The sequence below is a fragment of the Phoenix dactylifera genome, chromosome 7, assembly GCF_009389715.1.
Source record: "Phoenix dactylifera cultivar Barhee BC4 chromosome 7, palm_55x_up_171113_PBpolish2nd_filt_p, whole genome shotgun sequence".
Taxonomy (NCBI): Eukaryota; Viridiplantae; Streptophyta; class Magnoliopsida; order Arecales; family Arecaceae; genus Phoenix; species Phoenix dactylifera.
In genome coordinates this window covers 13,609,274-13,632,369 of record NC_052398.1, presented here as the reverse complement: position 1 = coordinate 13,632,369, position 23,096 = coordinate 13,609,274, and the positions used below count along the sequence as shown (strand labels likewise).

Below are 23,096 nucleotides of genomic sequence, written 5' to 3'. Positions count from 1 at the left end.
CTATCATCTGGGTACAAATATGCAAGCAGCCAACAAGAAATGTAAACCTTCTGTGAGCATACTGTTTATTTGTCTGTGTTCGTTCATTTACTTTCTTTTGAGAAAAGACATTCATATATGTTGTGGGAAACTGTCAAGATTGTCTTGACGACTTTAACAGGTCAATTTATGATGGTTATATAGCAAGTCTTATTTTGTTGGTATGAATTCTTACATGTGAAATTCCCCTGTAATTATCAAGTGAAAGGGAGGAAATTTAGTTTATCCAAAAGGGAACTTGATAGCTTGTCCCTCCATGGACTATTATATTTATGATCATAATAAATATTATAATGATTGACTGGTATAATGTTTATAATAACTATTATACATCTTAAAATATATATTTTAAAATGTTTAATATTAAAATGTTCATAGGAATAATAAATGTTATGATGATGTTATAACGGAAAAATGGATAATAACAAAAAAAACTACAAATGTATACCCTGTTACACCTAGAATATAACTGCAGAGTGTCATGATATATAATGTTCATATGTCGGCGTTTACTCTTCTATTTCATTCCATATGTCCTCATTTATGACAATGAGATTTCACCATATACTGACTAAAATATCTCCAAGATTATCAAAGATTTCCACTTCATTATTTTCTTTTTGACTGGAGTTGTATTTAGTCGGGTTGTACATGTTATTAAGAAGGAAAACAAACAATAACAAGTGAAGGAAATAAGTGAAAAAGGGAGTCTAGCACCCTTTGCACAAGACTCCACGCTGCATAAAGGTCTCATGTTCATGCTATTAGGATTTCTCTTCTAATTTTATTGGATATTTCTTATTTAAGACAACGAGATTTTCTATTTATTGATTGCAATAGTATCAGAGAAAAATTTGTAGAAGATTCTCATTTCATTGTTCTCTTTGTTAGCCAATCCTATATGAAGTCCTCCATTCTTCAAAAGAAGAAAGGGAAAGAACAAAGGAAAGAAATTTCAAAATAGAGGTATGGCCCATCACTGCTAGAAGGGAGAAAAGGCGAAACCCTAATCTTCTCCTCCATGCATCTAGTGTTATGACAAAAAAAATAACCTTAAAGATTAAGGTATCCAAGTCTGTTCCACATTGTTGGATAATTTTCCTATGTTATAGTCTCATCAATATTTTTGTATCGCTATTCATGATCTATAGGATAAATATAGTGATGGGTGACTTTGATGAATCTATAAGGGGTTACTTGCACACATCCACAACCATGTACACCTTGGTTAGGAGCACCTAATCTGCTTTTGGATGCATCCAAATATAAGGAGATTCAAAATATGCTGTGGTTGTGGATTAAAGGTACCAATGACTATAACATCATAAGAGAACCATTTTTAATTTCTTGCATATGGGTGTTTCCATCAAGCCGATGAGCTGCTTTTACCATTATCATACCTATTGGTTGTTTCTCATAGAGCTATGCAACTTTGTGGACATATGTTAGCTTAAAGGTATTATTAGAATAATCTTGTAACATATGTATAGTCTACAATAGATGGAGGGCGATCTTGAAATAAGATTGTTTAAGTCGTAAGATAGCTGCTAGAAAGTCGCACTATAGTAAGGTGGAGTCACACTACCAAAGAGATACTCAAAGAAAGCTTTAAAATTCAATAATAGTCATTATATGCCAAAAGAGAGGGTTATATGTTGCTGTTTTGAAGGGGAGAGGGACACTATTTATAGTGTTCTAGGTCTCTTATAATGATTAGATATTTTTCGTGCCCCTATAATTCAAATGAGACATATTATTTTGCAATTAAGTCATCTACAAAAAGTCTTCACATCTAAGGGCATTCTAGAAGTGAAAATAGATATGATGGCTAGGTTTGTATTGTCAAATACATCGGATTGCATCCTAGCTACAATATAATTTATTCTAAGTTGACTTGGATACAAATTGAGATTAGTAACGGATTTGTACTATCAAAATGAGTCTAACAATATACTAACAATTGTCAGATTTTATTTTAGGATCTATATTTTTGCGATCAAATTAAAAACTCGGACTGCATAGTACAAGTTGAGGTTTTCATCCATAATTTTGTCATCCGACCTTTGATTGGTATTAATGTTGTTTTAAAAATTTACTTGGCAGATATGCTGAAAGTTGTTTCACTTTGAGATGTCTATCTTAAATGCTATATTTAGTGAATTTTTGAAATTTATGGTTCCTAAACTTTTTCCACCACTGCAAAAGTTGAGCTCAATAGGTATCAAAGAATATTTACCATGTCTAATAGTCTCATGTATAGCCACCAATTTTTAGCTCTTTGAATGTTGCCTATGATGCTTTGGTATTGCTTCTTTGCCTTGGCATGATTTTTGAGGCAGAGACATTTTTGTCCAATATTATTTGACACCCTTGAAACCAAACAATATAGCAAGTGATAGCCAAAAAGAAAAATAATAAAAAAAAGGTGGTGCAGGGGATTTGTAAGGGTAAAGGATCGAGCCACTACTTTTTTTTTTTTTTTATGATTCTGTTTCAATTGAAGATCTCTGCCACTAATATGTGACAATTAAAATTCTTGTTCTATCTATATATTAAAAAAAAAACCTTTTTCAGCGCTTTTTTTAGAGCCTTCGCCAATACTTTGTGCCGACGCTTTTAAAAGCATTGTAAAAGTATCAGCAAGCAGAGAGTGGAAATATTTTTTATGATGTTTTTTGAAAGCGTCGGCAAAAATCTTTGCTACCGTGGTTATTACTATATTTCCAAGGATCAACATGACCGAAACTCCTCTAAGACTTTTCTTGATCATAATGCCATTCATGGAAGAGAAAACAATGGAAAAATAAAAAACACAAACTCATAAAAATCAAATGCCTTACTCGAAGTATGGTGCCATGATCTGTGTGCCTTGGACTAATCAGCCAAATATTTTCTCAGAGGAACAATGTTTTCCTTTTTTTTTTTTTTTTTTTGCGACACGCAGCTCAAACAACAAACAACATAATTGTGTTATAATCGAATAAGAAACACAACATAATAAGACAGACAGCTCCCATCCAAAACAATCTATCTATTTCAATCGCTGCAAAACTCTTTGGAAAGATCGCGCGTTCTCTCTTCGGCGTGAAAGAATGAACTCGAAGAGCCATGAACTATGCGAACCAGTTCCGATAAGAACAGCGCATGCCGTCTGCTCCCGCGACCGGCGCCGACGCTGGCGCCGAGAAACCCGGATGCGCACATCTCGAAACCGAACCAAAATCCTCGGCTGGATCGGAGGTCGCCGCTTCACCACCACCGGCGCTCGCCGGCACGACGGCAAGCTTATTCGCCTGATCTGGAGCCTCCATCCGACGGACCGCGATCATCTTCCGCACCACCTCGAGCCTCGACCCCAGGATCCGTCCCAGCGCTGTCAGCTTCTCCTCGTCGTCAGGGAAGGGGATGCGGAGGCGTTCGGCCGCCTCCTCCGCCTTCTTCTTCGCCGCCGCCTTCGCCTCCGCCGCTTCGCCGGCGCCTTTCTTCTTGTCGGCGCCGGGGTTGGGGTTGTCGAGGGTGATCTGGTTCTTGGGGAGCTTCTTGTTGGCGGGGGCGTCGAGGTAGTGGCGGATGACGTCTTCGACCTTGGAGCGTTCGGGCGGCCAGGTGGTGGGTTCGGCGGCGTCGGAAGGGTAGCAGACGAGGGCGAGCTCGACGTCGCAGAGGGTGGCGAGCTCGGACGCCTTCTTGCAGAGGGACTTCGTCCGATTCTTGACGGATAGCCGGAGGGCTTTCTCGCTTCGGCCGTCGCCTGTGCCACCGGTGGCACCGCCCTTGCCTCGGAAAGGAGCCATCGCCGGTCGGAAACTCTCGCTCGCCCGCTCAGGAAGAAAGGAAGAAGGCGGGGGACTCTTAACGAGGGAAGAGTGGCTCCCCTCCCGCGTATTTATAGGCGCTTGTCTAACGACGGTTGCGATTTGCGTCACCTTGTTTGTAAAGAGTCCTGCTGGAAGTACACTTACGTCTTATGTTTTCTAAATCTATTCCTACTCAATTTTATTTTTTTTCAAAATTAGATAATTCTAAATATATTTTACACCCTACATTAACATACAAAAGAAAAAAATCTTGACCACTTCTGCATGCATGCATTATAAGAATTATTCTTTTAGAAAGATTCATGCATGGTTAAAAATATCTAGTGAGCTGCCTCTTCGAGATGGGAGAGATACTAATAAATTTTACAGTAACAATAATTTTAGAAAAACAAATTCAGAATCACGAAATATAGTTATCGGCAGCTTGGCAATAAAATAATATCGCTAATATATTATTTTTGATACTAAGAATTATTCTTTTGGTAATACCTATTATTGGAGTATAAAGCTGATCATGGACCAGACTTGAATTTAGAAAATATTAAATTTTATATAGAACCAACCTGAAACTCAATTAAAAATTAGTAGAGTTTAGACTTGATCGGCTTTACTGGAGTATTGTAAAGTTAGCTACGTACCTTGTATCATTCTTTAGTAGCAGCTTTTTAATGATAGTGGGTATAAATTTTGTTACTAAAATATATTGTTAGGATCGAATTATTATAGTGTCACTGAGTATCCACTATTAAAAATATATCACTTACGAATTTGATGGGATTTAGTGGCAGTCTAATATATTGCTGCTTATAGATTTTATTAAGCAGTAAATGGTGAAACCAAGATTCTCTCCTCCTATAAGCCTCCTTCCTGCTATTCATCTTCTCCTCTTCAGCTTTCTATAACTCTATCTACTTTGACCAGGACTAGCGGCCACGCCGACAGCTAAAGAGCCCCTTTGTTCACCTTTTTTTTTTTTTTTTTCCCTCTGTCATCATGTTGTTTAATATCAAAGGTGATCTCCAAGGCCAAATATATGAAATTTTTAAATAATAATAATAATAAATTAACTTTCAGTTAAATATTGGCACCTCGCTGAAAAAAATTGACGCATTGTTGTTAGAGAATTTGTTATTTTAATGCATTATATTTGCTGAGTGGTAATGTTATTTTAACTAAATCAACATTGAAAATGTTATAGGATAATTATGATACTTGTCATATTGTCTGCTAAAGCGAAAAGCAACTGATAATAAATATTACTTCAACGATGGTCATGAGCATGTATAATGCAAGGAACCAGTTTACTTCGTGGACTCATTTGGTTTTTGGAAAAAAAAATTCTAACTCGAATGTTTAATTTTTATGTAAAGATAATTAATTTCTAGAAATATGATGTCTAGAAAAATGTTTTTGGCATGTTTGGTTCATCACAAAAAAGTGGCACATTCCACTATAGTTTATATTTAGTTAAACATCTAATTTTCTGAGGAAAAAAATATGAAATATCTATTATACCCTTAATAAAAGAAACGATCTTATCTATAAATTTTGATGGCTTAAGAATATTTTTGGAGAAAAAAAGGATCCTAATTTTCAACTGATAGAAAAATAGCTTTTTCATGTCCTTCATAGATTTTTCTTTTCCATAAAATATAGAAATCTTATTCTCGAATACTATTTTTACATTGCTCTTTTGAAAACTCCAACTAAATAAGTGATTTTTTTATTTTTTGGTTGATTTTTTTTTTTGCGAACCAAACGAGTAGCAAAATTAAAGGGTCATGGTAAGCTACGCCCTTGATATAGACTATATAGTGAATTGGGTTTTGCTTTATGGACATGCCCTTTAAATTGTTTTGTAATGAAACCACCAAAATCTTTATAGCGACAATTATTTTATATCATTTTCTAACAATGAAGTGGTGATTCTATACCTAGATATCCCCAAACATTGGAAACTCTTGAAAAAAGATCGGGTTTTGCCTCAAGGATATTTAACTATTATTATTATTTCAGAAGATAGATCTACGAGGCAGTTTTTCATTTATCCCTTACAGACTCTGTGTCCTGCTTATATCATTGCCCATTAATTAGTAATTTCATGCCAACAAGTTAGATATAAATAATGTTCCATTTATGATATGCTATAAAAAAAACTTTACTTTTATGGAGCTCATTACAACTTAAGAAGAACTTTAAGTAAGTTTATATCGAAATTATTGGCCACTAGAGGCTGCCCATAATATGCCATACACTCGCATGAGCACCATTTGTAAAATCAAATTTATTTTTCCCATGTTGTATATTGGCAACAATTTAACTGATTTGTAGTCGAACAACCATGCAGTGCAAATTTTGCATCACTTCTTCTTCTTCTTCTTTTTCTCCTCTATCTTCATATTTCTTGTTAATGATCATTCCTAATTGTTCTCTTATTGACTTAATTCTTCCTTCCTCATTATTTTACTTTGTTATAACCAATAGAACTTGCAAACCTTGATGTCTTGTAAATTCATTTGAATTGAAGGAACAACTGTGAATTACAAACTAAGACTAGGTGCATCGAGAGGATTAATAATTATTGGTCAAACCTGTAGGTAAATTTTCACTCAATCTTCTTAGACCTTTAGAAATCAAAAGAGGTCCATTGTATGTGACCATCCTCCATACTTGAGTCCTGCTCTATTGCCTTGGGCCAAGAGCTACATTAGCACGTTGGGCAAGTCAAAAGATAGAACTAAGAACTTCGAAAGTTGTTCTAGACTAGCATGTATATGCATAATAGATTTACAAAAAAATGCCAAGAAAGAAGTGCTGATTGCTTTTAAATTTTTGAAATTGGAAAATTGTTCTCTCTATACATGCATGCAAGAAGTTTCTAATTCAAAATTGGGTGAAGATTTTTTACTAATAAATTTATATTCAAAATCATTCCCTTCAGAATTTTTTGCTCTATCAACGCGTCGGATTTCTAAATTCTTATAGAGACCTTCAGGAATTTCTTCTAGAGCCTGTTGAATAGCTTTTATAGATTTCCCCATTTCACCTATCATTCAATTATAGAATGGTAATTAAAAAGTCCTTGGATGTTTTATTCAATAGCTTTAGAATGTTTAACATTAATATTACTTAGGTGTCCATTATATGATTTGTTGTCAAATACGCAGGCACAAGAAGGTGCACACATAAATTCAGATAAAAACTATGTTGAACTTGATTTTGATAGCAAAACATATGTGGAAAAGCGGAATTGGCCATTCAATCCTAAATAATGATTCCTGTCTGAATTAGCGGATTCAAGCCAACATGTGTTGATTTAGTTGGAGGAATTAATCATGCAAGTGCAACCACTCTTTTGGCTCATGACCACATTTTCATGAACAAATTAGAGCAAAACTTAGACAAGTTTTCCCAACCATGCTCTTACTCATTTTCTAACATTTTTGAGAAGGGTTCATCTTGCTGATCATGTACTTGCCAACGTAGTGTGCTTGGAGTAATTGCCCCCACAAAGCCTGACCATGTAAAAAAAAAAAGTGTTCTACTTCAAGTTCTACTTCAACCATATTTAAAAAAAAGAGAGAAGAGAGATTCTGAAACCAATCAAAAATGGAATATCTTCTTGTTACCAAGAAACTTCAAAGTTGGATCCTTTATAAGTTAAAAACTGATGCATTTCTCAAAGAAAAGGTTAAAAACTGATTCATTATTGTTGGAAGAAGGTGCCATGTAGATTACTTGGTTGACTAACAAATAATCCATTACAACATAAATGGAGAAAGAGGGTGGGGAGGAGGGGTGGCTAAAAGGAGGAAGGAGCACAGACAACACAAGCCAAGAGGAGGATGGCAGAGGAAACAGCATCCTCCTCCTCGCTCCCACCGAAGCAGCTTCTCTTGAACTTGCATGCCTTCCCTTTGTTGCATTGAAGCCTCACCCCCTCTTGCTTTGCCTCCTTTACCCTGGCTTCATTCTTTTCCCTCTTCTTCATGGATTCCTGCCTTCCAAGCTTACTAGACTCTACTTTGTACACCATCCTTCCTTCCCCTCAGACCAAATCTTAAAGGCAAGGTTGGTTTCTTGTGCATGGGGAGCAAGCTCACATGGTGCTCCCCTTTATAGAGGTCATGGGGGTGTGAAGAAGCTTTTGGGTTTCTCCATGGGGTTACATCATTGCCCCTTTGGCTTTGGATGAATTTAAGAATCCCCCAGCCCCAAAGCTTTCTCCCATAAAACATCTCCCTATGGTGTATTAATGGTTAATCATTCTAATTTAAGGTTCTAATATACTGAGCCCAATGGCAGGGTTCTTTTGGTGAATTGCCAGCTTCTTGCACTTTTGGAGGAGCAATTCATGTGCATGGCCATGTGAGATGGTGTTCATGTGGGCCTTAGCCTCCCACTTTTCCACATTTTCAGGCACCATCTGTTTATGTCCTAAGTGCTTACTAATCTAATAGCTAATCATAGTTTATATCATTTCACAGCTTGTTTTTTATTTTTCATATGGATGTCTATCCAATAATAGACATTCGGTAGGCTTCATGTCTCGAGGCCATTTCTTCTACCAATGAAAGGAACATTTTATTATGATCATGATTTCTTTATCAAACATATTTCTTGTACCAATGAAAGGAGCTCAAGCCAGACATTCAAGTCTGAGTTCTGACTCGAGTTACATATATATATATATATATATCTAAAAGGCCAGATTAACTCAATGAGTGACATCAAAATTTTTGATCTTGGTAGGTGTAATTGTTAAGCAAATTCACTGTAGTTTCGAGTGGACTCGAGGTGCATAAAGACATTGTGATGTACTTTCAAGTGGACAAGCCCTGACCTCTTGGCCTCTTTGCTGCTTCATGAATATAAAGAAGAAGATCCTACTCAAACTAAGAGATTCTGCTTTAAGTAAACTCACATGGAGATCAACCAATAAGAAAGAAAGGCACCTTTCTTTTGAAAACCGAATGGTTGTATTGTTTATGGCAAATGATTGAGTCTGGCCTAACCTAGGTCTTTAATACCAACACCATATGTTTGTAAGTACAGTATGGGGTATTTGTCTTTACAATAGCCTTGTACCTAACAGGGATACCCTCTCCTTTCCCTAGTTTTAGCTTGCTGCTGTCTCAGTATTAATTAATATGCTCAACCGGCAGATCTGATCTTGTAATGCAGGACAAGTTATTTTTCGAAATGATTGCTAAATTAGAATATGTAAAAGAGTACTAGAATCGGTAGAGTAGTCTAGACATTAATCATAAAATTGAGATCATCTACATATCTGGCACTTGGTAGTGCTTTGGTTTACAATCTAGGATCTTATCCAAAAAAAATAGTTAGAAGATCTTATTTGGATTTTTTAATTATTTTACTGTGGATTATTTGATGTTATGTTGGAATATTTTGCATATTTATAAAGAGAGTTCTCTACGAGTATGCAGCAAATGCCACAATTCTAGCTCGCAATTTTGGATTGACAGCATGACAAATATAATGCACGCCCTCCTGGTACCAGTGTTACTGAGTTTTTTTTGAGCAAACCATCAGATGAAAACAAGTAATAATGATAGCCATACTAGGTACAAGAAACATTACTTTAAACCTTGTGCCCAATTACCATCCCTATTTTGTTAGGTGACCTAAACAACCATGCCCTACCCTTTAGTTATTCAGACCGGAGCTGGTAATGACTTTCGCACTTCAAGTCCGGAAGCTCTGATGATTTAGCTTATAAAGGAGATGTGGATTTTCAGATTTTGCTTATAGACATTCTCAATTCTCGTAAGAGTCATGTATAATTTTTAAAATTATATTTGACAAGAAGATAGGCAGCATCCATAACTAAAGTATTATAATCATTCAATCCTCAACTTTCCAAATTTTCATTATCAACCATAAGAGAAGGCAAAGTATATATAACATTCCATTTTCCACAATTATCCTTTGCCAGTGAGAGCTAGTAGAAATGGGCCTTTGTGCATGGTGCAAGAAAAGATTGATCTTCCTAGGACCCACAAGTTAGGCTACAAACAAATTCACAAACTGGCCATGCAAGAGATTTAAGAATATTTTTGCCATGGAAGGAATGGAAAGAACAAGTTTCAGTAAAGATCTATCGATCAACATCCATCAAAACTCACATAAGTTCGTTAAATTAAGGCCACCAAAAGATAAAGGGAAAGGTGTTAAAAAATCTTACACCATATATAAAAACACCTCCACTGAGTATCCATCATCCATCAGTCTAGATGCGTGAGGGTCTCATATGATCTCATATGCGAAAAGAAATCGAACAAACAAGATATTTTTATTTTAAAGAAAGGTTTGTAATATAAAAGCTGAGAATCCCAGTTTTAAGAAGTGACCTCTCATCCAACTTTTTCTCTCTTTTCCTTTTGACAAAAATAATTTTTAATAGGATGACAGGATCTGGGCTGTCCATTTTACATCTCACAAGCATTGCATTTCCAAGATCTAGATGCAAATAAATTACAACTGTTTTTTAGGGCTTCCTTATCCCCAGTTGCATTATCCACTGTGTTGAGATGGGGCACGTACTCGTGGTCGTAATTGGACAAAAGGTTACCTGTCACAGCAAGGGTAAAAAAAGAGAGAGAGATTATGTTCCATACAAAAATTCTGCATATAAGCAATACATGCTACAGGGAAACCAAAGTTAAGAGCATATCAAGCACGAGTCACAAAAGTACCATATGGATGCATTTTTTAGCCAAGAAGACCACAAAAGTTCTAGGCTACTGTTGGGAACCAGCTTTTGGTGATAAAAGGGTAAATAGAGAATTGTTCTGTATCTTACAAAAAACTATACCTGAGCAGACTAAACAAGCTAAATCCTAGTATGGTTCCATAGGTATGCATACTTTTGGACATGAAAAACAAGGTCACAAAGAGCCTGGTAATGGTCACCGACAAACAAGCATGAACCATGCCATAAGCTCCCCTATCATATCGAACCCTCACCACAAAAGTCCTAGTTCAGCAATGGCTGGGAGTGAGTTGTGAATTCTGGTGATCAGGCTTGCGATCTAAGATATTCAGAAAAAAGATCCAGATAGAATTGCTGGCTTTCTCAATCATGTTTACAATTCTGTCATCTATTTGACATGAGGGCTACAGGACTTGATTTTGGAGCAAGAAAAGTGTTAGTCCAGGCACATTATGGTACAACTAAGACTGAGTTGGAAAGGAATTCATCAATCCTTGATTTCATGATTTCTAGCCATAATTTTATTTTCATCTTAACATGAGGCTTTTCATCTCCCTTACTTTTGCCAGCACATAGATGTCCTTCTTAGCTTCTTCTAAGAAAAAAGATATTCTGCATAGATCTAATTCTTTTTACAAAAGAAGAAGAATGCCATGAATGTTATCAGAACATGCAAGATCTTACAAAATAATTAATATGTGTACAATGCTCCCATGACATACATACGCCACGTAATACCTTGAGAAAAAGATTGATGTTAGCGCGATGTATTCCAAAAGAAGAAGAAGAAGAAAGAAAAGAGAAAGAGAAGTTCGTATTTATCAGCTTTACAAGATTCTTGAAGCCATCTTTGGAGAGAATAAAGTAATTTCAGTTCATCCCATGTGCTGATCACTAGTAAGTAAGAGTTGGAGTAGAAACCTGAATGAATGGCGGTTAAAGTTTTAACCATCTTGGCTTCGTTGACTTATTCATGACGCGTTTAGGCTTGAATACGGCAGGAGAATTCACCACCACAACATGTTCTGGTTTAGAATAATTCAGATCAACATGTTCTAGAATAGGAACTGTCTTTTGCAAAGACAAGATATCATCGCGAAGATAAGGCCCTCCATTTGTCACTGCACTGGTAGACTCTGAAACAGAAACAACAAGACAGCATTAACAAATTTAATGAACAGTAACAAAAAAAATCAAACATAAAACTTCTTGAAAAACATGCATAAGATTCAAGTTTGCAGCACAAAAAATTGATAACAATGTCACCTACAAATGTGATACTAGTCTAAGTGTTGAGGTGTCTAAAAGAATCTCAGAGGGAACCTTTAAAAGCTCACTGACAAATTCATAATATACATGTATCTATGTCAGAATGCATAAAAGAAGTAAAAAGGGACTTTCTAGAATTAGTGTTAGACATTCAGTGTTGACGTCGAAATATGATCCATAATAGGAATGTCATCATATGTTCAATTAACCCCATAGTATATTACCCCCCACCCCACAAAAAAAGAAAAAGAAAAAAGAAAACCCACAATATAAAGCAACGCATGCAATCTTGTTACTAGGACTATACTAGTTAGGATCGTTACTAAGCCCAACCGTATCGACACTTGGTACACAGAAGCGTACAGTTACCACTATTTTTTGTCTTCTTTTATCTATCAATTTTTTATTTTCAAGGTTACTTTCAGATTTATGGATCTTTGAATTATCATTTTAAGTGTATTTTACTATTATTTTATTTTATATTGGTCTTGGGAGACTATATGTGGAGTGATTGATTAAAATCCTATTTGATTTTGATGAGCTCAAAGCATTTGAGTATATTTCTTGTTTACTAATGAATTCAATTAAGTGTTTTCAGTGAAAATCTTCTCTAAGTGTCTCTAGACTTGGTTCATAGTATTTTGGATAAGTTAAGAAGTCAGCTTGAACCAAAGTCTGAGACTCGAGTCGACTCCAGAGTATCACGAGTCGACTCCAAGCGTATCAAGTTCACTGGCACGGGCTCGAGTCGACTCCGGATCGGTACGAGTGGACTCCGACTGAGAACAGACAGACGAACAGAAAGCTTCAATTCAAAACCTGTCAGCGAGTCGACTCCCGAAGTGCGCGAGTCGACTCCAATGTTTACCGAGTCAACTCCGGAGAAGTATGAGTCGACTCCAAGGAGTCACAGGCAAAAAAGTCAGAGAGCAGTTTTCGGGTCTGAGATTCGAGTCGACTCCAGTGGAACGCGAGTCGACTCCGATGGGTGATAAGTCGACTCCAAAGAAAGTGAGAGTCGACTCTCAGAGGAACACAAGGAAAAAAGACAGAAAGCATTTTTCGGACTCTGAGATTCGAGTCGACTCCCGCAATACGCGAGTCGACTCCGAGACTCCGCGACCACAAAGAAGACAGAAGACCAAGTTACTGCCTCTGAGATTCGAGTCGACTTCCAGACAGCTAGAGTCGACTCCAAGGCAGCTTCACATCAAAAAGGCAGAAGACCAAGTTTCGGAAACTGAGAGCCGAGTCGACTCCGAGGAAGTTCGAGTCGACTCCAAGACTGGACGAGCCAAAAAGACAGAAGATAGGGAGTTCGGGCTCTGAGCGCCGAGTCGACTCCCAGGATTGACGAGTCGACTCGAGTGGACCAAATTCAAAAATAAATCCACGGACTCCATGGGATGAGCCGACTCCGAGAAAGCCAAGTCAGCTCCAGAAGTTGGCGAGTCGACTCTGGGTCAAGACGAGTCGACTCCCAATCGCGAAGGCAACTTTAATTCAAATCCGGAACAGTTGCCGAGTCGACTCCGGAAAAGTATGAGTCGACTCCCGCTACAGACGAGTCGACTCCTGATCGCGCGAGTCGACTCCAACCCACCAACGGACACATTGTCAGGCTGTGCAGAGTGTGCAGAACGGGCAGAAAAAGGTGTCTAACGGCTAGTTTCCGTGGGGGTTGGTTTAAATAGCCACAGAAGACTGTAGCAAAGCAGAGAACAACTATTCCACTCCAAGTATTCAAGCATTCAATCTCTGCAACCGGTTCTTCAACGAAAAAAGAGGGAAGAGCTGCACTAACTGCATCCACCTACATCTTCCCAGCAATTAAAGAATCCTCCTCCTGCATTCAAGTCGACTACACATTCAAGAGGAGACCCGAAGTTTAAGAAGCCATTCCTCTTCTCCAACTTAAAAGCGTTTGAGGGCTTCTAAACTCTTTTCAGATTATATTGTTTTCCATCTGCTTTTGAGAAGCTTAGTTTTCTGTTTGTCTATTTACAACTTGTATCTGCTTGGTTCAATCGGAGGATTGAATCAAGGGTATTGAGGTTGGTTGGTGAGCCGAGTGTAAAACCAACGTGTGTAAGGGTTCGATTGTGATCCCGGAAAAACAATCGGGGTGGTTCTAGTCGGTGAGCCTGGAAAAACCGACCGAGTTCGTTGTGAGCTCGTAAAACAACAAGTTTGGTTGTGAGCTTGGAAAACAACCGGCTGTAATCCAAGGGGGTTATAGTGAATTCCCAATTGAGACTTGGGGAGTGGACGTAGGAGCAAGGGTTAGCTCCGAACCACTATAAAACTTGATGTTTGTGATTGATTGTCTCTCTTCTTCTTCCTCTCATATCACTCACAGCACATAGCAATTAATTAAACAACTTGCAATAGTTTTAATTAGTCATTCACAACGTGTTAAATAGCTAAATTATTTTAAAACCCAATTCACCCCCCCCCTCTTGGGTTGTCTATCTGGGCAACACTATATAATTGCTTAATGGATGTAACTGTAACAACTAAACATAGAGAATGCATATTTTTGAACTTGAAAATATATATCAAATTGACTTAGGCATTCTCTCTGCCACCGGTGACACCGCCCTTGCCTCGGAAAGGAGCCATCGCCGGTCGGAAACTCTCGCTTGCCCGCTCAGGAAGAAAGGAAGAAGGTGTGGGACTCTTAACGAGGGAAGAGTGGTTCCCCTCCCCGGGTATTTATAGGTTGCTTAATATTTGTGGAACGGATGGCTGTAATTTGCAATTCCCTTACTTGTTAGATTCCTGCTGGAAGTACACTCCAAATAAAACTCGGACGTCTTATGTTTCCTAAACCTACTCGTACTCAAACTTATCCTTTCCTTTCCCAGGATTAAATAATTCCAAACATATTTTGCACCCTACATTAATACCCCCCCCCAAAAAAAAAAGAAAAAATCTTGGCCACCTCTGCATGCATGCATGCACGCATGCATTATAAGGTGGGAAGAGTGGGACTCTTAACGAGGGAAGAGTGGTTCCCCTCTCTGGGTATTTATAGGTTGCTTAACGTTTGTGGAACGGACGGTTGTGATTTGCGGTTTCCTTGCTTGTTGGATTCCTGCTGGAAGTACACTCCGAATAAAACTCATACGTCCTATGTTTCCTAAACCTACTCGTACTCAATCTTATCCTTTTCTTTCTCAGGATTAGATATTTCCAAACATATTTTGCACCCTACATTAATACCCCTCCCAAAAAAAAGACAAATCTTGGCCACCTCTGCATGCATGCATGTATGCACACACGCATGCATTATAAGGTGGGAGGAGAGGGACTCTTAACGAGGGAAGAGTGGTTCCCCTCCCCGGCTATTTATAGGTTGCTTAACGTTTGTGGAACAGACGATTGTGATTTGCGGTTCCCTTGCTTGTTGGGTTCCTGCTGGAAGTACACTTCGAATAAAACTCGTACGTTCTATGTTTTCTAAACCTACTCGTACTCAATCTTATCCTTTCCTTTCCCAGGATTAGATAATTCCAAGCATATTTTGCACCCTACATTAATAACCCCCCCCCCCCCCAAAAAAAAAGAAAAATCTTGGCCACCTCTGCATGCATGCATGCATTATAAGAATTATTCTTTTAGAAACGTCCATGGTTAAAAATATCCGGTGAGCTGACTCTTCGAGATGGGAGAGATACTAATAAATTTTACAGTAACAATAATTAAAAAAAAAACAAATTCAGAACCACAGGATATAGTTATCGGCAGCTAGACAAGAAAATAATATTGCCAAAAATATTATTTTTGATACTAAGAATTATGTTTTTAGTAGTATTTATTATTGGAGTATAAAGCTGATCACGAACTGAATTTGGGCACAAAAAACAACAAATTTTATTTAGAACCAGCCTGAAACCTGATTGAAAATAAATAGAGCTTAGACTCGATCAGCTCTACTGGAGTATTGTAAAGTTAGTTACATACAATCGTATTATTTTTTAATGGCAACTTTTTTAATAATAGTTGGTATAAATTTTGTTACTAAAATATACTGTTAGCATCAAATTATTATATCGTCGCTGAGTATCCACTATTAAAATGGATTATTTATGAATTTGATGGGATTTCGTGGCAGTCCAATATGTTGCTGCTTATGGATTTTATTAAGCAGCAAATGGTGAAACCTAGATTCTCTCCTCCTATAAGTCCTCTTCAGCCCTTCTATAATTTTTGTAGAAAAGATAGGAGAATGGCATCTCGTGGCCTTCTCTCTTTTTACTCATGAGATGCACCAAACCGAGTCATACCGAGCAAAACTATGATTCGGCTAGTTTGCACCGAGTCTCGAGCCAACAGGCCAAACCAACCTAGTTTTGCACTTGTTTCATTCAATATCTGACATAGGCAATTCAGGTCGATTTGGCAAAGCATGGTATAAACTGTTCATGAAACATTGTCTAGTAATTAGGAAACTAAGACATCCTTTTATCAAATAAATTTGTGGTAAAGTATCCGTCCCGTGGAACCTGTACACATATTAAAGCACATGCTCAAGGGCACAAACTCTCTAACTACCACTGAGAAAACAAAAGTTCTTGGATTTTCCCCTCATTACCTTCTTTTTATGACGTTTCATGTGTCAGTAAATAAGCAAAACTGCACATCTCATTGCATGAGTTATAATGCACATGGCTAAAAAAGGTGTCCTAGTACATAAGGCTCCCGCAAGTATGGAGTCTACAAGAGATCGGATGTATGCAACCTTACCCCCCATGCAGAGAGGCTATTTTCGTGTTTCGAGCCTATGACACCCAAATCATAATGGAGCAACCTTACCATTGCACCAAGCCCGACCTTTATGTAAATGCACATGGCTAAGATATAGGATAAATTTTAAAAAGATTTTGTCATGGATTAAAAGCTAATATGTCTTCCTCATGAAAAAGCCATATTGACAGAAAAATGCAAGCTTTTCTTATGTGCAATTATGCATGACATATTGACAATCAATTTGCGACACTAGCACAATAAAGGCTTATCTACTACTGACACATTTAAATACTATGATAACTATGTAATGAAATTATAACAACAAACTAATGGCAGAAATCATATATGAGTAAAAGAAAAACCATTGTATAAGAATTTACATACAGTCAAAATAAGCCAAGAGCAGACCTTTTGGCAAATCATAGGAAAAGTGAACGATAGCACCAGGGGCAAAGCCAGCCGAATAGAAATCCTTTGACATATCTCTAATTCGCTCTTTTGGAGGAGTTGTATCTGAAAAACCATAAAACCTGATTAAGCAGCTGCATGAAACACAGAAATAGCATAGCTAAATGGATAGCCAAGTAAGTTTCACCAAATCATTAATTATTACTAAACATAACTTTTTAGTATTGTTAATATGGAACAAACAAATAGTCCTAGAAATAGGAACGTGATTTGAGTTCTTTCATTATCCACCAGAATGATTCTGGGTTTCAAATGAGCCCAACAGGTTGCATGATAACTTCATAAAATATTTCTTTTTGTACTTTTTAATTAGTTAAGTAAGTTAAGATAGTCATTTAGAATATTTAGCATTTAAAAAGTTTTTTATTCAATTAACAATGATAAATATAGCAAAGCAAAAGTTTAATTGGACTGTGTGCATAAGATTTTCTTTTAGTGTCTTTTGCCCAACTAACCAGTTCTTCTATAGTATAGGATTTCTTATGTTATGACTGCAAAAAGAAGTAACCATCTAATTCCATGATTTGTGTGCTCTGTTTCTCTTTGATTTCTGAATCATAACTTTTTTGTGCAGCCTCTGAAAAGCAAATGTTCGTACAAAACCACTATTATCTTAATTAATATGCCCTACATAGTTCGGTTGTTACTTTGAAGACAAAAAAGACAAATGCACCTATAAAAATTAGGTAAGGAGGGCCATTGCTTGGTGTAATAGCAATGGCTTGGGCTGACAAGCGCAATGCCATGGGTTTGAGTCCAGGGGCAGCCACTTTGTATTAAAAAAAATGCCCACAGTTATGTCTACCCCAAGTTCACCCCGCTAGGACTCTGGAGTCTGGACTGTCAGGAACATAATCGGGTAATGACCTCTCAAAATTAGGTATGTATTTATCATATTATATAAATAATAAACTCATATTAGAGGAACATCATAGACATCCAAAATACCCTTCACGTGGGTTGCACTTGCCAAACTCTAGGAGATAAAAATGAAAATACTATGTATTGATATGTGTAGCATGTAAGAAAATAGTGTATTCTTCCCATATTTATTTGTAAGAATTAGATGAAACTTACACAAATAGAATGGCAGCTCTGGTTGAGAAACTACTTTAATAAGAACATCAACCAAACTTTGAATTTTCTCTGATGGTTGAAAATTTGCCTCAAGAATGCAGCCATCGGGGAAGCGAACCCTGATTATTGCCTGCATAACCGTAAAAGTATTTAAAAATGAATGCTGCAAATCAAAAGTTAGGAAACTAACTCTTGACACCACTGTCCTTCTTTTGACTCAAAAAAAAGAGAGCAAAAGATAAATAAAAAAAGAGATTATGGAACAAGTCTAATCCCAAAAATTTCTAAAAGCAGCCTATTAGATACTCCATAACTACAGGAAACATGCCTGCTTAATATGACACATTTTCCTAGGTTATATAAGGCATTGCACCAAAATGCTGAAATAACAGAACAACACTAAACACTCCCGAATGATGAAGGATGGGCACACTAGCTGAACAAATCAAGGAAGAAGTTTCCAACAATGCAATCAATTTCCAAACCTCCTTTAGTAAATGATGCTGGACTACCCATTCTAGGTTGACAACATGCATGAAGGCCTTATACTCGAAGCAAAATCTCCATACACGCGCTTTGATCTTAGCTACTCTAAATATGAATCACACTACACCAAGGGCTACCAACAAAATGAAATAAAAAAATGATTCCTTTAAAGGATAAATGTTTTCCTTTCGATAGGGTCACAAGATACAAGTTGAATTTCTTTGTTTCTGCATTACCATGGCTGAGCCTCTGCTCCATTGAATATTTCATTTTTCAGAGTCATAAAAAACAAGAACTTTTTTATTAGCATGGTAAATAGCCCCACCAATTCCACAAACTCCAAAGTTATCCAACAAGCAACCATCAGAAGTTGGTCTCAACTAGCATCTGAAGGAAAAAGAAATTAAAATAAAGCATAATATTGCTTCTGACCATCTGGATAGCATATACTTCTCAGTAATATTAGTTTCTTCAAGCAATTTATCATTCTAATCTTCTCTAACAACCTAAACCATCAATTGGGGATTACTTCCAGAATATGCTTCCTACTTGCCACGCATACAATGCCACCATCCAGAGTTCCAGTCAGGACACATCCCAAAGGGTAATATAAGAAATATCCATTTCACACAAACAAATCATGTGTTTGAAATGTCACACACTATCACAATAATATGATGAAATAGTAGATGATTTGTTGTTTCCTTTTGATCTCTACGCAAAGACAAATAAAGAGCTTAAGGTTTTCCTTAAATTGCAACTTTAGAAATAGTCGCAAACAAGAATTCCATTCTAGCTCCGCACCACTGCACACCCCCCCCCCCAAAGGCGATCTGACACGCCAAAAAAAATGAGAGAGAGAGAGGGAAAACTAATAGATAAAATCTACTTTTTAGTGCACCCTCCAACCACAAACAAACTAATGGATAAATAAGATGATCCATGCTAAGGAGACTGAAAAATGTTAACTAGTTCTTGGATTTCTGATCTTGATACCCAAAATAGTGGGTCACTTTCAAAAGGGTAAGCATTATCAAAGATCAAATCACCAACCTACATCATCTTGGAAACATTCAGTTGTTACCTATACCGACCTAGAGCATGCTTTCAGAGTGAATATCATGGATTCAACACCTAGATTTTTCTCAATATGTTACTAAGGAGAGTGACAATGTCAACAAGTTATTGGGTTTCTGATCTTCATGTCTAGATTATTGGGTTGCTTTCAAAAAGGTGAGTCCATGTTAAAGATCATATCACCAACCTACAGCATTTTTCAAACACTCAACTGTTTCCTGTACCAACCTGAATCATGCATCTTCGAAAAGCTTCACAATGTGTAGCCTTTCATAATGTGAGATACTTTTTGCTCTCTAGCAAAGACATACCTTTTGTTCTACAAATTTTGCAATGATGACATAGCACCCACAGTCCCACACTATTTTAATACAAGTAGCTGTATCAATATTGAACATCATACAGGTTGTAGGATTTTCCAAACTCCAAATAACAAGACTTGGAAACTTTGGAAATAGATTGAGGGATAATTATCGCAAAACAGAGCTACAAAGATTTCTCTCAAGAACTTTCTCCAGGCCCAGCCATTCTTTTATGGATACCTTTGTACATTTGATTGTTATCCTTTTTTACCTTCTCCTAATAAGTTGTCTAATTTAACCAAGAATTTCTTTTATAGGTGATGCTTTTAAGAAAGTCATTTTTCTTCTAAACAATCAAATATACTGCATATGCTCGTACATTTCCTCTCTTTTACTTTAATTCTTCACCCACCCACCACCCATTTCCTGGGGGGATGGAGCTCTGACAAGTTCTTAAAACACAATATTTTGAAACCATGCATTATAAAGACCAAAAAAGGTGGACGCCTTCCTCGATTTCAACATCTATGGTGCTGCATGCTTGTGTTTGCATGTTTTAGTGAGCTCAAATGAGTTAGTACAAAAAGACCATCCAACTTACCAATGCCTCAGCTGCAACAGGCCAAGCAGCAAGTTGAGGTGAAGCTCAAGTTTAGTGCACAGGCTAAAACATCCATCTTCAGAAAAAGCTCAAAGCATACAAGCAATGAACAGGTCCAAAATATTTGTATTTTTTTCAGGAAGAACTACCGAATCACAAGAAAGCAACCCACCAAGCAAAACACATGACTTTGCATGGTTATGGAGGAAGTTGCAACTTCAGTGAATATACTATAACTTAGGGTTTCAGAGAATTAAAAGAACACTATAATTACAGAATGGATTTTTTTTGTAAAGAGAAGAACATTTTCAACTTCATGATTTATTCCCCTTTTCTTTCTTTTCACTCTCTCCTTTCCTAAAACTAAGCTAGGCATCCCAAAAAAACTCAATGTTTGAATTCTAATTATGTGAACAAAGAAAAGCAAGAAATCATAATACATAAAGATGAAATGTCCAAATGGAACCTAAAATTGCCTACTTATATGCCATTAAAACACTTTCCAACCTAGAAAATAAATGCCATCAATTCTTAAATTAAATGATCATGGAACAGAAAAAGAACAATTATGACAAGAAAAATATTAATCTATACGATTAGAGCAAGACAATCAACAATATGTGGCATAAGTAGGCAACATAAATTTCAGGAAAGAAGAAAAGACTGTTGAGTTATCAACTAGGGTCCTCAGAAATTAACAAAGAATGTCAAAACAATGGGCTTGTTGTGCAATAAAAAACAAGTGAATGACACTAAAGTAATTTTGGAGCACCGTGGTTATTTGTGCTCTGCGAGCGGCTGCCTCTGCTTCTTGAGTTTTCTGGGTCTTCAAAATCTGAGATTGAACTGTACATGGTTTGACTTAATTAACAAAAATATAATCGCTCAAAGTTGGAAAGAAAAAACTGCCAGTGTTGAATTTGTAATTGAAAACTAGGATGTAAATATATTGTGAGACCAGTATCATCTAATACTAGAAATCAGAAAAGGGATTAAATAAATTTCATTGTCAATACAATTACCTCTTGCTTTATCTGACATTAGTTGATAATAATCCTCTGGAGTGAGATCATAAAAGTTATCCTCCAGTTCTTCTTCTGCAAAATATATGCAATTAATATAAATAGACAACTAAGGACTTAATATAAAAAAGCATCCAAGTACTTAAAAAGCTAATATAGACATAGGCAGTCTTAAACATGTAAATCTCATTGCCTGAATTTTAAATTGGGAAACCCTACACTACATCCAACATTCGCAAAATATCATCAGGTTGTTCCTAGAATCCATGTCAATAACAAAGGAGAAAGTTCATGATTAGGAATAAAAAACATACTAGAGAAGAGGGATACCAGTAGAAGTGGCAGATACCACATGTGACGCCAGAGCATTTGCTGAGCTTTTGAAGACATGAATTTCTCGCCCAAGCTCTACTGCAATAGCTGCAAGCTTGGTCTGAAATTATTTTACATATACTTCAGTCACTAACTTGTCAAATAGAAACACATATAGCATGAGCAATTACATTAAGAAGCAAGCATATAAGCGAAGAAGCCAAAGATGCAACTGTGTGGTGAGAGAGAAGAGAAGGGGGGGGGGAGGCGGTGGAAGAGAGGTAACCTTAAATTTGAACGAGAAATCAGCATGAGGCGCATGACTTATCCACCATGTTTTAATTTACAATCGACCCGATAACAGTCCTGATTACAATCCAAAGCTCCAATATTCTAAATTTGCATTATGTAGGAATTTAGCAAATCAAAAATTTTTCTAGTGAATCGATGATTTTATTACGTAGAAACAAATCATATGCGCGTAAGAAACATAAATTATCATTGAATAATTTTTCTTTTCACATGTCATCATATAGCTCCCCTGAATTCAATCCAAAAGTTCCCAATTTCCATCAAATCTAAAACTTAGAAGCCGATATGCATCAGAATACAGATCTTGTCTATATCAGAGTCATCACCACAAACCCTAATGGGCATCCAGCGCTCCTACTCTTCTCCTTCTAAACAAAACCAAAATAAAATAGAAAACCCAAATTTTTCTCCTCCATCGAAATTCAACCAACAATCTCCATCGAATAGATTACAAGAATCCAAAAACAAGAAAAAATTAAGAGGGATGAAGGAAAGGCTTTGAGATTGCCTAAGAAACATAAGAGAATCCGTAGCAGAAGAGAAAAACCGAAATCAAACAGAGAAAAATTGGGGGAGAAATCGAAGAAGAGAAGAAAAAGGAGGGAGTTTGGAGGGATGGATTGACCTGAGCTTCGCCGGCGGCGGCGGCAGCGGAATCGGACAACTTCATCCGCTTGAATTCCATCCGGAGATACAAGGAGTCTTCTTTTTTTTCGTGAAAAGATACAAGGAGTCTTCTTGGCTCACACCTCGCTTCGCTGTTATTTTTATCGAGCTTCGAACGCTTATATACGAGTTTGAATAAAACAATCCCAATGCGAGAAG

At 37.0% G+C, this 23,096-nt stretch overlaps 2 protein-coding genes across 2 annotated transcripts; both read right to left on the bottom strand.

Annotated features, from left to right (window-relative positions):
• Positions 1-3,152: 3,152 nt before the first annotated feature.
• LOC103715216 lies at positions 3,153-3,833 on the bottom strand. Its single transcript, XM_008802779.2, has one exon. The coding sequence runs from the start codon at positions 3,831-3,833 to the stop codon at positions 3,153-3,155; it is 681 nt and encodes a 226-aa protein (XP_008801001.2).
• A 6,319-nt stretch (positions 3,834-10,152) lies between these two features.
• Positions 10,153-23,096, bottom strand: LOC103711082 (plant UBX domain-containing protein 1-like). Its single transcript, XM_039128350.1, has 8 exons — positions 22,897-23,096; positions 21,978-22,080; positions 21,648-21,722; positions 21,398-21,471; positions 18,160-18,289; positions 17,023-17,127; positions 11,515-11,729; positions 10,153-10,452 (listed from the first exon to the last, which is right to left on the bottom strand). The coding sequence occupies exons 1-7, from the start codon at positions 22,954-22,956 to the stop codon at positions 11,530-11,532; spliced, it is 747 nt and encodes a 248-aa protein (XP_038984278.1). The 5' UTR covers positions 22,957-23,096; the 3' UTR covers positions 10,153-10,452; positions 11,515-11,529.

Excerpts from the sequence above, each read along its gene's own strand:
- LOC103715216 (XM_008802779.2), bottom strand. The coding sequence starts at position 3,833 with ATGGCTCCTTTCCGAGGCAAGGGCGGTGCCACCGGTGGCACAGGCGAC.
- LOC103711082 (XM_039128350.1), bottom strand. The coding sequence starts at position 22,956 with ATGGAATTCAAGCGGATGAAGTTGTCCGATTCCGCTGCCGCCGCCGCC. Across the intron at positions 17,128-18,159 it reads AGAGCTGCCATTCTATTTGT|ATACAACTCCTCCAAAAGAG; the intron begins GTAAGTTTCATC and ends ATGGTTTTTCAG. Across the intron at positions 11,730-17,022 it reads TTCCTATGATTTGCCAAAAG|AGTCTACCAGTGCAGTGACA; the intron begins GTCTGCTCTTGG and ends TTTCTGTTTCAG.